The sequence below is a fragment of the Triticum aestivum genome, chromosome 5A (genome assembly GCF_018294505.1).
Source record: "Triticum aestivum cultivar Chinese Spring chromosome 5A, IWGSC CS RefSeq v2.1, whole genome shotgun sequence".
NCBI classification, from domain to species: domain Eukaryota; kingdom Viridiplantae; phylum Streptophyta; class Magnoliopsida; order Poales; family Poaceae; genus Triticum; species Triticum aestivum.
Window position 1 is genome coordinate 574906306 of NC_057806.1, and position 16427 is coordinate 574922732.

Below are 16427 nucleotides of genomic sequence, written 5' to 3' on the forward strand. Positions count from 1 at the left end.
AGAAAAATGGTGTTTTCTCCATCCGATCAGCTTACCGGCTGTTGTTGCAAAATAATTTGGCTCAAAATTCCGAGGCGACCAGCTCTTCACATGGGACGTCGAATTTCATACTATTATTCAGTGTGATCATGTTATGTTCTGGAATGCGGCATCGAATTTCTTTAATTTGAAGCTTCCTCGGTTGCACCCTGTAACATGGAAAAAGGATTTGCTAGACCCAGAATTTATTAAGAAGGATCATGCTGCTATTGCTATTTCAATTATGTGGGCAATTTGGAGTAATAGAAACAGGTATGCTCATCGTGAGGTCCAGTTCCAACCACACACATCTATGGGAATCGTTTATGAATTAATAAGGGCGTTGGACATCCCTTCTCCAGTAGCAGTGACAAATGTTGGATCTAAATCGACATGAAATGCACCTGGACCAGGATGGGTCAAGCTCAATACAGATGGTGCTATAGATATGGCTGATAGAGCGGCGGGTGAAGGTATTGTTGGGTGGGACTTCACAAGGTCTTTTCTTGTTGCCAGATGCTCAAAGTATATGGCCATTGATGATCCTTCTACCGCGGAGCTATTGGCTTGCCGTGATGCTATGAGACTTGCTACAGAGAAGTCATTTTCTCATGTAATTATTGAGTCTAATTGTCAAAACCATTGCAACATGTGGATGCAAGGAGATGGCATGTCCATAGGAGGTCAGGTCTTTAGAGAGATGCGGTCTTATCTCTCGAGTTTTCACGGATTCAAACTTGACCACACATGCAGGGACGCTAATGTGGTCGCTCACAACTGTGCTAGACATTCCCTTCTTTAGCTTTAATCAGTGTACTTTTGATTTAATCCCTGAGTTTCTGACCGAGCCTGTTCAATCAGGCATGGCCGGCTTGAATGAATAAATTGCCAGTAGGGCGGTTCTAAAAAAAAAGAGCCGTAGAGCACACGTAGAGAGACAAAAGCAGTGCATGTATCGGGGGGCATCAGACGGCTGTGGTTAGGTCGTATTCAATGCGAGCAGCGGGGTAAAGGAAAGATGTCGCACAAGGCGCCAGCCAGGGGGTACGTGCGTGCACTGTGACTGTGGCGCCTATGTATAAATGCATCTCTTGTACTGCTACTCGTTGGGTCTGGTGGAGGCTCACTAATCTGATAGCACTACTACAGTGTCGACCAGCAGTTGTGTGCAAGGAAAAGGCCCCGGGAACTCCACTGTGATGAGTCGTGATGAGCCCCTCCCCCGTGTCCCGTTGGGCCCTTTCACTCACACGTCGCGTTGCATGCAAATTACCTCTCGTTGGGGCGAGACGTGCACATGCAGGGTGACGGTGAGCATGCAGGCATCACGTACGGGCGCGAGGCAGGTGCTCGTGCGCGATGGCCCCATTGGGGGGTTTGCACATGTACTGGCGAGGCTCTGATCGTCCTGGCGCGTGCTGCATGCAGCCATGCCCCCCTGGGGCAGGGGTCCAGAGTCCAGACCACGTAAACTGTGGCGCTTCAGTAATCACACACGGACGAGCGCGCTCTCTCTCTCTCCCTCTCGTGGTCTTGTCCGCCATGGTCAAAGATCGGTGAGCGTGACACCAGCTAGTGGCTGTTCGCTCTCAAAATAAAAGCAAAAACTATAGGAATGGCAAGCAAGTGGGTGGCAAGCAGAGCAGGCATGCATCGACAGTGCTACGTCGAGCGCGGCCGCAGGGCACAGCGACAGTGCTACGTCGAGCGCGGTTGCGTCTCGCGAGCACCTCTGGCGCCGTCGCAGGCGCCGGCCACGGGCTGCCAGGGGCGGTGGAGCTGGGCGCGCGGCCGGCCTCCGTCGTCGTGGCCCGTGCATCGGCGAGCGGGCACGGGGTGGCTGCCTGCCCTGCCCTGCCCAGCGGCTGCCGCGGCAGCGAGGTTAATTGGATTGGCGGGCGCGCGCGGCGAGACCTGGAGGAACTGCTGGACACGCGGTGGTGGGCTGGAAGGCTTTCATTTCATGCTTCGACTTTGGAGTAGCAACACGACGCGCGCCTCGGTCGGCCCGACCCCGCGGAAAAGGACGTGCGTGTGTCCCTGTGTATGTCTGCGCCGGAGCTGCCTGGTGTATGATAGTACACCGTGGCGGCAGCACGCATGGCGCCGGTGTAAAAGGCGTGCGAGCGTGCGCGCTGCTGCGCACTGAACAGAGCGGGCAGCAGCTGTGTAGCACTGTGCAAGCACGTAAGTGTCGCTGCCTCTGGAAAGCTGAGCTTTACATGAACGATTTTCGTCGAATGCGTTTTTTCTAGGTGTACAATGAGCTGAAATAAGCTGTGTGATACACTCTGGTAGAGCTAAGAGCATATGCGGACCGGCCTTCGCAGACACTGACTTGTCACACCTTAAATCTTCTCTTTCACAACCGAATACATCAATAACGAAACTTTAAATCCATACAATTACATGCAACGTAATACCATACTAAATTTTCACCTGCGACTGTTCTTATTGTTCCAGCCGTGTCCATGTCCGACGGCCGACTGAGCTCCTTGAAATGGGGAATAATGTGAAAAAAGGCCATGCTTCTAGTCTATTTTTTCTATTTTTTTTGTCATTTCATTTTTCCCTGTTGTCGTTTTTTGCTTTTTATTATCCCTTTTTTTATCTTTTTGTGTTTTTTTGGTCCTTATTTTTTCTGATTTTTTCATGAAAACAAGTACATCGAACCTATTAACGCGGGATCTAGTTCCAAAGATCTCGAAGCGAAAAATTCAACAATGAAACAGTTTGGGATTTAGACGCACAATTCAAGAGATAAAATGTTTTGAATAAATGAAACAACAAAAAAACTCTTAGATTACGACAAGTGGCGCACATGCAGAACGTCACTTGACAGTGGCTAAGAAGGTGAGAGTGACCCCCCCCCCCCCACCCCCGCCCCCATTTTTCTCTCTTCTTAAATGGTAATACAATTTCACTAATTCATTTTTGCTTAGAAAATTTATTTATTTATTTAGTTCTTTTATTTTCTTTTTCTTGTGCAATACCAATGTCACTAATTCATTGCTTCTTAGTAGACATCTTTTTTGCGAAATTCTGTAATTATATGTTTACTCTTGCATATTATCTTCAAAACACAATTTTATGTAAACTGTGTGCAAATTTCATCATTATTTTCTTTAATTGTTTTTGCTTTCTTTCTTCTTAAAGCATAATGACAATGTCACAAATCCATTCCTTCTTGAAAACACATTTTTTTTCTTTTGTGCATAAATTGTAGTAGAATGCGAAAATCTCACTATTATATGCTTATTATTTGCATATTTCAAACAATGCGATTTTGGTGCAAAGTTGTAGCAAGTTTTCAAAGTTTTTTTTTCATTTTCTTTAGTGTTACATTCTTTCCAGAAAAATTCACTATTTTGATTTTGATTTTGTTTTTTATTTTATTGCTTCTGAAAGGATAATACCAATGCCATAGAATTTTCCATAAAAGATTTCATATTTTATTTAAGTTCTAGTTTTTATTTTTGGTTTCTTTTAGTTTTCATTTTCTTTTATTTTGTAAGGGTAATACCAATGTCACTAATGTGACTTTTATATTATATGCTTATTTTATGCATACTGTAATAATACATTTTAAGTATAATGTGGAAATTTTTTCATTGCTTGTGTTAGTTTTTATTTTATTTCTTCATGAAGGGTAATACCAATTCCACTTGCTCATGCCTTCTTGGAATACTTCCTTTTTGCATAAATTTCTCTCCTATATGCCTAATTTGCATATTGTTGAAATGCACAACTTTTTGTATAATGTGTGTATTTTTTTAATTACTTAGTGCACTAACAAATTCATTCTCCATTTGAAAACTTCTTTTCTTTATTTTCTTTGTACATCAATAGGATGTTATTTGGCAGTGGCCCAAGATGTGTTGCGGGCTTCTGTTGGTTTTGTATGGAAAAAGGCTTAAGTTGTGCTATAACTGTAAAATTGACTCAAAGATGTTTTGGTTCAGTCAATTGGTTAAAAGTCGACAGACCCAAATCCTAAAATCTTGCAACTGCCTCGGAGCCAGTACCTTATAATGCATCCAGTTATATGGCAAGGCGCCAAAATATTAACATGCACTGGATTGGCAAGGTGACCGCAATCACAATCCAAATGGACCCTAACTAATACCATCTCACCCCTCGAGTCTACATCTAGGAGTTTATATACGCCGCACGTTGTGCGCCGCACAGGAACAACCCCGACAGGGTTGACTCTGAAACAATGAAATACTCACCGAAAATCGAATGTGCCCGTGCGAAGGGACGAAGCCTGCACTTCCAACTGGTAGGCGCTCGTCACTCGCAGATGAGCTTATGAGCTCTGATGTATAACAAGGGAGCGCGGGTCATAAAGACTATCAGCAACTACAGATCTAAAATCACTGTTTTGGATTTTCAAATTCAAACGTTTTCTGTTTGTTTTTTATCGATTTTTCATTTTTCCTTTCTTCTTCCTTTTCTGAATCAAAAATTTGAAAGATTATCAGAATAAAAAAATCGGAATTTTAAAAAGTTGTTCAGATTTTCACATTTTTGTTCATTTTTTCAACAGAATGTTTACATTTTCAAATTCGGGAAATAAAAAATTGTTCAGATAATTTTATAAAAGTACAAAATATTTCAAAACTATTACAATTTTTAAAAAAATGCTTGGAATTTCACAAATTGTTTCCAATTTTCTAAAAGTTGTATATTTTCAAAAAAAATTTGGAGGTTAATTTGTTTTTTCTGGTTTTGAGCTTGCGAGAAAGGCTTGTAACGGTAACATTTTTTGACATTCTTAAAATGAATTAGAATCACATTTTTTTCAGAAAACGAACAAATTTTGAAAGGACATGAATTGTTTTTGAAAAACCTGAAAAAAAAAATTCGAAAATGAATTTTTCAATTTAATAACAAAATTTTAAAAACCCCAAACAATTCTTGAAAATCACGAATATGTTTTTAAAAATCCAAACAAATTTTAAATTTACGAAAAAAATCCAAAACACAAACTTTTTTGAAAGTTTGAACATTTCTTAAGAAAAATGTTGTTTTGAAATTTCTGTATATTTTTCAAAAATGGAAAATATTTGAAAGTAAAAAACTTTGAAATTAAAAGGAATTTAAAAAATAAAATAGTAACAAAAACATGCAAAATTGAAATAACAAAAAAAAACTATAAGAAACCAGAAAATCAGTCAAAAGGAGAAAAAATTGTCCGTGTGCGTTCTCCCGACTGTTTGAGGTAGAGAGCGTCAAATAGGATTTTCGTCTAAATCCTGCCAGCAACAACGCAACGCAAGGAAAATTTCAAGTCCAGTATAACTAAAGCCTGCAATCCGGCAACTCTCCCTAATACTGCCTTAGAAAAGAAAGTTGCTTCCATTGACAAAAACGGCGAGACAATGCGCGCGACGACTTCTAGTCTCGCGTCTGACCGAGAACATGTAAACGTTGTAGGACAGGGCTCAACATGCAGATACTCAACATGAGAGCATCTACAAACTGCCCTCTTAAATCCTCTTCAAATGTTTGTAGAGGCGCCTAGTTAGTGTCCGGACAGGCCGGAAGATAAATTGATTCAACTGAATCCCTCATATCATCTCTATACGTTCAAATTATCTATAAATCCTTATATTTATACTCCCCTCTTATTTAGTCTACATATTAGATTTGGTTGAAGTCAAAATTTGCAAAGTTCGACCAAATTTAGACAAAATAATATAAACATTCACCATAACAAATTTATATGATGTGAAAGTACATTCAATAATGAATATAATGGTACTGATTTGTTATTGTACAATACTATATGTTAATATTTTTGTCTCTAAACTTTGTCAAAATTTACAAAGCTTGACTTTGACCAAAGCTAATACGCGGAGTAAATAAAAACAAAGGAAGTACCATATATGGGAAGAATATGAGGACCTGCGGACGTGCCCGCCAGTCCGTCACGTAGGATGCGTCCCATCCCGAACCATTTTCCCCCTCTCTTTCCACCTCCAACAATCACATACATGCGATGTGACCAAATATATCACAAAGAAAACTACCTGTGAAAAAAAATCAGAGAGAAAATAAAAGCATGACAGCATGCATGGAGAAAAAGGGACTCAAAAAAGACATGTCTGGATACCGACACGTTCATGGATATTTAAGAGGCTAAATTTGTCAAGTCTGATTGTAGATGCCCCGGGTTAGCACAAGAGCACATACAAATTGCACTGATCATGCTGACGCAAACGCTTACATGGGGCAACGGTTGAGCTATTTTGCTAGTCCCCGGCATAATCACGACACTCTCAAACGCACGAGGCACGTGGGGCAAGCGAATCCAGGTGGCGGCCCCACCGCCTAGGGCCGACGCCACGTATGCGCATGCCTTGCCAGCAGGGATCGACGTAGCTAGCTAGATAGCCTGGACCAATCGATCCATCAACTTTGCAAAGCTCCACTGATCTGCATAAGCTCAAAGAGGAAACTTGCCTTCTTCTGATTACGCAAGTCAAATCGTGCTTATCGCTCAGATGAGACTGACAGCGGCAGGAGGTTAACTCTGTCGCGTTCACATGGCCTCAACAATCTCTAATTAAGCACGTCTGCTTCTGTCGCCGTTCTAGAATGATAAAGCATCAGAGTCGTACTGCTGGATATGCCACCTTCAGTTTCCTTTTACAAGTGCCCCTCCCGTCATTTTCGATTCGAATGCATACTTAAGATTTAAGGTTTGGTAACTACTCTACTTAGTGGCGACCTGTGTTAGTAATATGGTCGTCGAACCTGTAATTGTTTGTACGAGAATGTCAAGCCCTTAATCATGGACCTGTAAATAGGTGTGCGGTAGTTTTCCACTTGTAGTGAGGAGACTTGCCAGTTGATGAAACTAGCTTTGGTAAAAGGCTTTGGGATCGGTATTAGGATAGGTTGATGGAGTTGGCAATCACATTTTGGGTAGGCAGGTAGCTTTCACCAGAGAATGGCCAGATGCAATTAACTCCAGCGCCACCAAAGCCTTGAGAAAGTTACAAGGATAAACTCATCTCATGACACTACGTACACCGTTGCACACACGTGCCAGAAGCATGAGTAAGCTCTCGTTACAATATCTTGGAAGACTAATTAGGCGGCGTTTAACTCACAGTTAGCAGTACATTACAGTATCAGCTTTCCTTGAGCTCCAGTATCATCAAGGTGAAAAAGAACGTGCCAGGTGCTACCCTTGAGGCTTGAGCGCCGTCACCGTCAGTGTGTTCCGGTTGATTGAGCCGTACGTACAAGCTAGCTAGGCGTGTCATCGGCGTACGTCGGTGGTCACCATTCAACGGTCGCGGTTGTTTCTTATTCAGGGGCAAATACATCACGCACGTTTCCGTTTAATTTCTGATAGCTAGGCAGCGGGCTAGACGTCGCATGGGCGGTGGAGTTCAGCTCCCATGAAGGCGAAGCCCCACGCATGCGTCCATTGTAACGCACGCACCCAGAGCTCCATGCGCGGCTCTTTTTACCCCAGAAACCGCACGGGTGGCCAGCCCACCCTATGCCTTAGGGCAAAAGAACGCCACGCCAGCTCGTCGGTGCAACGCCCTCTCCTGTAGCTGCCAGTACTCTCTAGAGCCGAGACAGATCAACCCACCACGCGACGGCCGAACACGATCGCGCTCTATAAAAGGGCAGGTGCATGCGCGACATGCTGTACAACCGGCAGGGTCACAAGCAGATAGCTTAAGGTCGGCTCAGGGTCAAATTTAGTAGCTGGCTACATATCTATTTACAAGTAGTTGTAGTTTGCCGGTGGCATGGCGAGCATGCGGCCGCCGCAGCCGCAGGCCATCGTCAAGGTCTCCATCTCGGCGCTGGTGATCTCCCTGCCCATCATCTACATGTCGCTGCTGCGCGTGCCGCCGTCCGCGCTCGCAAGGGATTCCACCTTGTGGTTCCTCATGTCCCACTCTATCATCGCCATCATCGCCGCCGACTCCGGCGTGCTCTTCTTCAGCCCCGCCTCCCACCACCAGTACGACGACGACCACGACAACCTCCCCGACGTCGTCGTTCGCTGTGATCAGCCGGTGGCGACCGTCCAAGGGGACTACTGTGACGCGACGTCGGTGCTGCTGATGGCACCCCACGAGCCAACGGCACCGGTCGATATATCCACTAGTGTCGTCGCAGGAGGCGGTGACCAGCCATCATGGACTGGCACGGAGGAGGAGGGGCATGCGCTGGCTTTGACCAAAGGTGAAGGTGCCGCGAGCACGCCGAAAACTGACACGGACCATACGTCGGTTCTTGATAAGCGTGACGAAGAAGAAGAAGAAGCGCCCGAACCAGCTAGCACCAACAAGAGCGATGCAACGATGGCGGAAGGCGATCAGTGGGCAACACCACAAGCTCATATTACAGTAACACCTGATGATCAAGATGAGGACTCCGTCGAAAAGATGAAGCTCCGGTGCTCGGCTACAGAGGAGACCGACAAGGTGCCGCCATCAGAGGAGGAGCGCGAGTATTGGCAGCTGAGCGACGAGGAGCTCAACCGGAAGGTTGAGGAGTTCATCACGCGGTTCAACCGAGACATGCTCGAGCAGGAAGCAGCAGTCTGCTGATCGACTATACACTAGCGACTTGATTACCTACCTGTAGCCAGATATACTTAAGGAGTACTAGTAGTGTATCACTATCCATGTACATATATATGATCGATGCTTTGTACAAATTTTATGGATATATATGGTATTCTTTATTTACCGGAAGACCGAAAGCGACACATGTACAAAGTTTTGCACTTTAGCTATACACATGTAAGCCTGAGATTCTTGCGTTTCTCTTTTGGACTGTTCTATGAGCTGGTTTGGGCATTTCTTTTTACCACTTTAGCTATACATCAGGCGACTGAGTTTTTCATTTTAGGTCAGTCGAATTTGTTGCCGTTGATTTAATGTGCTTTAGGATACGTGTGTAAGAAGTTTCCATGGATTTGACTGACGCTGTTGTTTATTCAGTCGATTTCCTGCCTTTTCTTGCTCGGTGCATGCTGCAGCCCGCATTCATGCATGTCTCCACTTCGTGACTGTTGCACCCACATGGGTGGATGAAATGCATGCCATTTTTTTGTGCGTGCATGCCTTTTTTGCTTGTTCTTGCTTCTGTTTTTCTTTTTTGCACGTGTTTGCTTTTTGTGTGTGTGTGTGTGTGTTTTGTTGAGTTTTTTTTTCTTTATGTGTATTTTTGGATGTTGAGTGTGTGTAAATGTATGCATGCAAGTATTACATGTATACATTGTATTAGAGTATGGTACATATTATAAAAAGTGCAATTTTTGTACTAATTGTAAGGAAATTTTTGCTTTAAGTTTTATGTCACTTTATTTCTTATTTAAGGGTAATACCAATGACACTAATTCATTTATGCTTTAAAACTTATTTTTTATGTGAATTCTACTATTATATGTTTTTTCCTGCATATATATAAAACGTGCAATTTATGTGTAAATTGTGTGCAAATTTGAGCATGATTTATTTTTCATTCCTTTTCTTCTTAGAGGTTGATACCAATGTCTATACTTCATTCTTTTTGAGAAAACATTTTTTGTGTGTTTTAAGTAAGTAGACATGCAAGTACTATACAACATGTGTGGAAATTATAGTAGAGTGTGAAATTGCAATATTATATGTTCTTTTTTTGTATATTACTAAAAGTGCAATTTCAGTGCAAACTTGTGTGCAATTTTTTTTCTTTTTTTTTCTTAAAGGGGTTCGTTATTCCCTAGAAAACTTCATTGTTTTGATTTTGTTTTACTTTTTTTTATTTTATTTCTTCTTGAAGGGTTTCATTCTTCCATAGAAAACTTCATTATTTTGTTTTTTATTCCATTTTCTTTTTTTAAGTGCAATACCGATATCATTCCACTATTATATGTTCATTCTTGCATATTATAAAAAATGCAATTTATGTATAAAATGCGTGCAAATTTTGTTCTTTTTAATTTTCTTCTTCTTAAAAGGAAATACTAATGCCACTAATTCATTGTTTCTTAAACAACTTCTTTTTTTATTTTTCTGTGTGTAAGTATAAATGCAAGCACTATACAATATGTGTGTAAATTATCCTCTGCTCCTAAATATAAGTCTTCTTAGAGATTCCAATATGAAGTACATACAGATGTATATAGACATATTTTGGAGTGTAAATCCACTCATTTTGCTCCATATACACTCCATATTGAAATCTCTTAAAAGACTTATATTTATGAACGGAGCGAGTGTTAGATTGTGAAAATTGCACTATTATATGTTTATTCTTTGTGTATTACCAAAAGTGTGATTCGAATATAATGTTGTGTGCAAGTTTTTTTTCACTTTCTTTATTCTTAATGGACAATACCAGTGCTACTAATATATCATTGCTTAGAAAAATTCATTATATTTATTTTGTTAATTTTTATATCATATATAATTTCTGAAAACTTATAAAAATGTGTTGTGTGCACTTATGTGTAATGCATGTACTCATCTCTATCCAGCTGAAAAGTTCAAATGCTGGGTGAGAAATAGTTATTCTTCACCCCCCACCCCTCTATTTTACCATCAATGCCCCGTAATTTCACGTTCTGTAAGTTTTGTCTTATTTCCGACATAAAAAGAGACCATAAAAAAATATATAATCGTTGTAAAAAATATTTTACGTTATGTAAAATTACAAACGTAAAAACATAGTGTAAAATACACATAAACTGCAAATTTTCTTCTCTTATGATCTATATTTTTATTTTCTTATGCCAAATTTTACGTACTGAATCAATAGGAATGTAACTATTTGAATTGCAAACGTAATTTAATTATGAAATGATCGTAAAATTACCTCAGTTGAAGAATAACTTATTCTGCACCTTGGATGATGAATAGTAACACTACTATTATATGACTATTGTTTGCATACTATAAAAGTGTGATTTTAGTGCAAAGTTGTGTGCAAGCTATTTAAACTTGTTTCATTATCTTTATTCTTAATTGGTAATACCAACGGAACTATTCATTGTTCCTTATACAACTTTATTGTTTTGATTTACATCTAGCTATTGTTTCGTTTTCTTTCTTCTTTGAGTGTAGTACCAATGCCACTTATTCATTCCTTCTTAGGAAACTCTTTTTTGCGAAAACTCCACTACTATTATATATTTATTCCACATTTAAAAAAATTATGTATATGTTGTGAAATTTTTGTCATTGTTTGTTTCAAAAAATCATTTTCTTTTTGTCTTAAAGGGTAATTCAATGCCACCAATTCATTCCTACTTAGAAAACTTCATTAAATTTTGTTTTAGTTTTTATTTTATTTTCTTCTTAAAGGGTAATACCAATGCTACTAGTTCATTTTTTCCTATAAAACTTCGTTGTTTTCATTTTGTTTTAGTTATTATTTTATTTCTTCTTCTTTAAGAGTAATATCATTCGCACTAATTCTTTCCTTCTTGGGAAATTCTTTTCTGTGAAAATTCCACTATCGCATGCTTATTCTTGAGAATCACATTTATTGTGTATATTGTATGCAAATTTTGTTATTGTTTGGTTTGTTTATTTTATAATTTATTTATTTTAAAGGGTAATACAATGTTACTAATTCATTGTTTCTTAGAAAACTTCATTATTTTAATTTTTTTAGTTTTTATTTTATTTTCTTTCTTCTTAAAGGGTAATACCAATACCGCTCACTTGATCTTACCCCCTCACTGCATCCAGTCACCTATGATACAAGGATGACAAGGAGGGCACATTGGCTAGTTGCTCCCCATGATCTCCTTCTTGCGATGGCAACCATGTAGGAGGTGGTGCGGCAGCCACCCGATCTGCTTCGCACTGTAGCCACCTACAGTCAGAGGTGGAGTAGGCGTGTTGGCCGCCGCTCCATTGCTCCCCTTCACATAACGCGACAATTACTAGTCGGAGGAGGATGTCGCGCGTGATGGCAATCAATAGGAGTTCCGAAAAAACAATCAGACAAAAACAAGAAAACCCCCAAAAAAACCGACGCTTGTGCTACGCTCCATCTTAGCCACGCAGTCGCCCCTTTGCATTACATGGGTTATCCTTCACATTGAGTGGAGAATAGCATTTTCCACAATCAACGACATAGACACACTAGATTGTGGTGGGCTCTTTTGAGGGAAGGCTGTGGTAGGCTCTTTGCTAACTTGTTTCTTCAACCAAATGGACATTTGGCCCAACATGGTAAGGGTGGAGTTTTGGCACCTATGTTGAATGTTGAGATACCAGGTGGCAGGTCCAATTTTTTCAACAAAGGGTTGATTTTATTGACTCCAAATAAAGCATCAAGCGGATACAACACAATGAACACACACCCTGCATATGCATAGCTAGGACACACACAACCAACACAATCACATACACATATTAAATAAACATGCCGATAAATAGCAAAGTCATAAAAGACCATAGTCATGCCTAAGCAAGGGCAAAAAACTTGGAAGCAATCAAAATACCTAAATTGGTATATTGACCTCAAACCCTGATATACTGATATATGCAATCATACCTACATTGAGCTTACCTCCATCGGCTAGCTGGAGGGACAAGACCACAAAGAACATAGCTGGCTCCGAAGCATGACTTATAGTCTTATATACATGCAAATGACGCCATCCGGAGCGACACCGAGAAAGGTAAGCTCCGTCTGGCCCCATCTCTAAGAAATTATTAACGAACAAATTTCAACGACGTGAGCAAAGCCAGTCCTTCGATGAAACCGATCTGCACATACTCATGCTTATTCCTGCTTGCGCTAGGGACAAGAAAGCAACCAAAAACACCGAAAGCAGACGTTTCTCACGAGGTCGCAGCAAAGTGTGCCATGCATTCGGACCCTACATATACGCCCCCAGTCGACCGAGAAAATACCAACGCAAACACACGCCATAAGCCCATAACCTTAACCAGACCCTGATTAACTAGCTCATCAAAAGCAATGGCGACCGTGAAGCTTCTCAACTGCTTCGTCAGCCCGTTCGGGAACAGGGTGAAGATCGCGCTGGCGAAGAAGGGCGTGGAGTACGAGGAGACGGCCGAGAACATGGTCGCCAAGGGCCCGCTGCTGCTGTCGTCCAACCCCGTCCACGCCAAGGTCCCCGTCCTCCTCGTCGACGGCAAGGCCGTCTGCGAGTCCCTCGTCATCCTCGAGTTCATCGACGAGGCCTTCGCCGGCACCGGCGCGCAGCTCCTCCCCGCCGACGCCTACGCGCGCGCCAACGCCCGCTTCTGGGCCGCCTACGTGGACACCAAGGTAGAGTCTACATCCACTGATTCAGCTGCTTACGAAGCTGCTCGTAAGCCATAACTCGCGTGTGCGTGCAGATGCCGGAGTGCGCCGGGAAGATCTGGAAGGTGCCGAAGGGCGCGCCGGCGGTGGAGGAAGGGAAGAAGGAGATGGTGGGCGTGTTCAAGACCCTGGAGGGGGAGCTCGGCGAGAAGCCCTACTTCGGCGGCGACGCGCTCGGGTACGCGGACGTGGCGCTGGTGACCTTCGTCCCCTGGTTCCTGACGTACGAGCGGCTCGCCGGGTTCAGCATCGCGGAGGAGTGCCCGACGCTGACGGCCTGGGCGGCGCGGTGCGCCAAGGAGAACGAGTGCGTGGCCAAGTCGCTGCCGGACGCCGAGGCCGTGTTCCAGTTCGTGGGCGGCATGAGGAAGCACTTTGGCCTCGAGTAACTTTGCTCGATCCGCCAGCTGCGTACGTCCGTATGATGCGTACAATAAGCTAGCCGGCTAGCCGGCCGGCAATGGGCAATCTGAATCAGCACTTGCACGTCTGTGCAATCGTGCGTCTCCTTGTCAGACTGCACTGTTGTTTCCTCCGTCTCAGTCGTTTGTGCCTTTTATCTTTATTATTATTATTTGGGTACTGCTGGCTCCGTGCTTTGTGCTCGGCCGGCGATCGATTTCTAGTTTCTCACTTTCTCAGTAGCGTCGTTCATGGACCGTACCCCCTGTAATCTGTGTACCGGGTCAAGGAATAAAAAACTGGCACGACACATGTCTGTTTTGTTTTGTTCTGTTGCCATCCAATCGTTCCACTGTTCCAGCGTGTGTGCGTTTGTTTGCGGCGAAATCAATCAAGCTCCTTCCGAGGCTGCCGAAGAAGTGCCATCAATCGGTGGACAGAGGATAAACTTGCTTGCATGCAAGAACTTTGTACCATTGCGTGAATTCTGAATTGCATTTCTTCGGCTATGGCTTTCTGGCATCGTATTTTGAATATTTGACAAGAGGGACAACAATTGAGGTATCTATCTGCACGAGCGTATGAGTGGAGGTGTGTTTCCGGCAAATCCCACGGAATTCGATTGGTGGTTGTCTTTGGTGGATCCGTTCGGAACTGATCTTCGTTCGTCTATGTTCGTGTGTTTTCAGGTTGGATCCTTCTGATCTACACTTATCTTCATCGGCGGTGGTTATTGTTCTGGTGCGCTGGTCCTATGAGGTCTTAGCACGACGACTTCCTGACTGTCTACTACAACAAGTTCTCTTCGGCTCTGGGAGAGAGGAGTGATGACGGCGACACGCCTTTGGCCCTTTCAATGTTTGTGGTCGTTGCTAGATGGTCTACGAATTTAAATGTAATTTTTATTATTTCTGGTGTTCGTTGATTGATGATGTATAGATTGAAACAATGCATTGGTGCGTGTAGACACGGGCCCGCGATGCCTAACGCGGCTTGTATCGGCTGAGGAAATGGTTTTACTAGCTGCAAGGTTTTTTTTTTTTGGTGTAACGACGAAGAATCAAAATGATTTATCTCTTCCATAAAAAGGACTTCTATTTATTTCACTGTGACATTTGGAATGGTTGGTAACTTTTGAACCAAATTTCTAGTATTGAAACTTTTTATATGTTCGAATTCAGGGCGATCAAAACTTTAGAAGAAAGACCGATCTTGGATACGTTTTGACTACTTTGAATTTTACTGTTTCAACCATATTTCAATTTCAGTTTATTTTACACTGCAAAATCCGTTCACAATTTTTTTAGTTGCCCAGTTTCAAAAAACATACTTCACTCATTTCCAAGCATTGATTTCAGCCTATTCATAAAAATAATATCACTCATTTGAAAACACTTGGTTCACTCATTTGAAAACTGATTTCACTCAATTTTAAAAATCAGTTCACTCAATTAAAAAGATTTTACTCGTTAAAAAAACAGATTTCACTCATTAAAAAAACGAATTCCAATAATTTCAAAAAGTATATTTTACTCATTTGAAAGAATTGATCTCACCCCATTCAAAAAATAATTTCACTCAATTTTAAAAATAATGTTTTCACTCATTCGAAAAACTAATTTCATTCAATTAAAAAATCACTCACTAGAAATACTATTTTCCTTTATTTTGAAACATCGGTTTCACTCAATTCAAAAAAAGATTTCACTGAATTAGTCGTAATAATAATTTCACTCATTTTGGGAAACAGATTTCACTCATTTCAAATAAAATAATTCAATCATTAATTATTTTTTTCTCAGTTGAAAAAACTAATTTCACTCATTTAAGAAAACATATTTCACTCATTGGTCTTGTTCTAAGCAGCTTCACACACTAAGATAGATTGAGTGAAATAAATGGATTGAAATGTGCTTGAAATGTATCCAGTAATGGTCCTGTTCTAAAGGTCTTGGCGCCGGGAGTTCAAATATATGAAAGGTTTCGAAAATAAAATTATGGTTTAAAAGATACGAATTATTTGAATTAAAAAATGTAGAATAAAAGGATGATATTGCTGGGTGAGATGATTTGGGGGGGGAGGGGGGGGTGCACTGATTTGACGTAATCATTCGCAATGGATCAAGATACATGCATATAAATTTGGATGTATAGGAGTGCACAGATCTCAACAAATGTGTGTGTGTTCGTTCCTGGCCACTGGAACAAGTTCTTTCCATCTTCTGTTCTGAGTTGATTGAAGATTTCACAAAACCATTATCACTTAGCTTTCGATTTTTGGGAATATATTGGCAGAATTTTTAGATGCTTCAGACAAGTGATTTTACATGTTTATCCGTCCCGTCTTTCCCCCCATTAGAGGACTTTGACCCTTCAACTTGTGCATTCGTCCTTTGTACTTCTTCTTGCGATTGGAGAGACAAAATTGTAACTTCGGAATCTTGCTTAATTGAAACTAACATAGCCATCCCAACTCTCGGATCAGAGAAACTAACGGGGTAGAAATCTAAGTGGAAAACGTCATGAAGAGTGAACTAGATTATCCCTTTCTATGATAGGTCCAAAATACCCATTTCTGTGTACAATGGTAGCTACATTGAGATAGATGGTACATGCCACACACTCACCAATCTCAGATTGTTGACGCATAGCCTCATTGCCGCTTGGATCAGGGCCAAAAACATTCGAACCAA

The 16427-nt window shown here is 41.6% G+C and overlaps 1 protein-coding gene across 1 annotated transcript; it reads left to right on the top strand.

Annotated features, from left to right (window-relative positions):
* Nucleotides 1-12931: 12931 nt before the first annotated feature.
* LOC123107773 (probable glutathione S-transferase GSTU1) lies at nt 12932-14060 on the top strand. The gene is made up of 2 exons (XM_044529692.1): nt 12932-13296; nt 13368-14060. Exons 1-2 carry the CDS (start codon nt 12982-12984, stop codon nt 13719-13721), a joined length of 669 nt encoding a protein of 222 aa, XP_044385627.1. The 5' UTR covers nt 12932-12981; the 3' UTR covers nt 13722-14060.
* Nucleotides 14061-16427: the final 2367 nt, after the last annotated feature.

Bases quoted from the DNA above. Each gene is read 5' to 3' on its own strand.
- LOC123107773 (XM_044529692.1), top strand. From the start codon at position 12,982: ATGGCGACCGTGAAGCTTCTCAACTGCTTCGTCAGCCCGTTCGGGAAC. The intron at 13,297-13,367 runs GTAGAGTCTACA...GTGTGCGTGCAG, and splicing joins CCGCCTACGTGGACACCAAG to ATGCCGGAGTGCGCCGGGAA.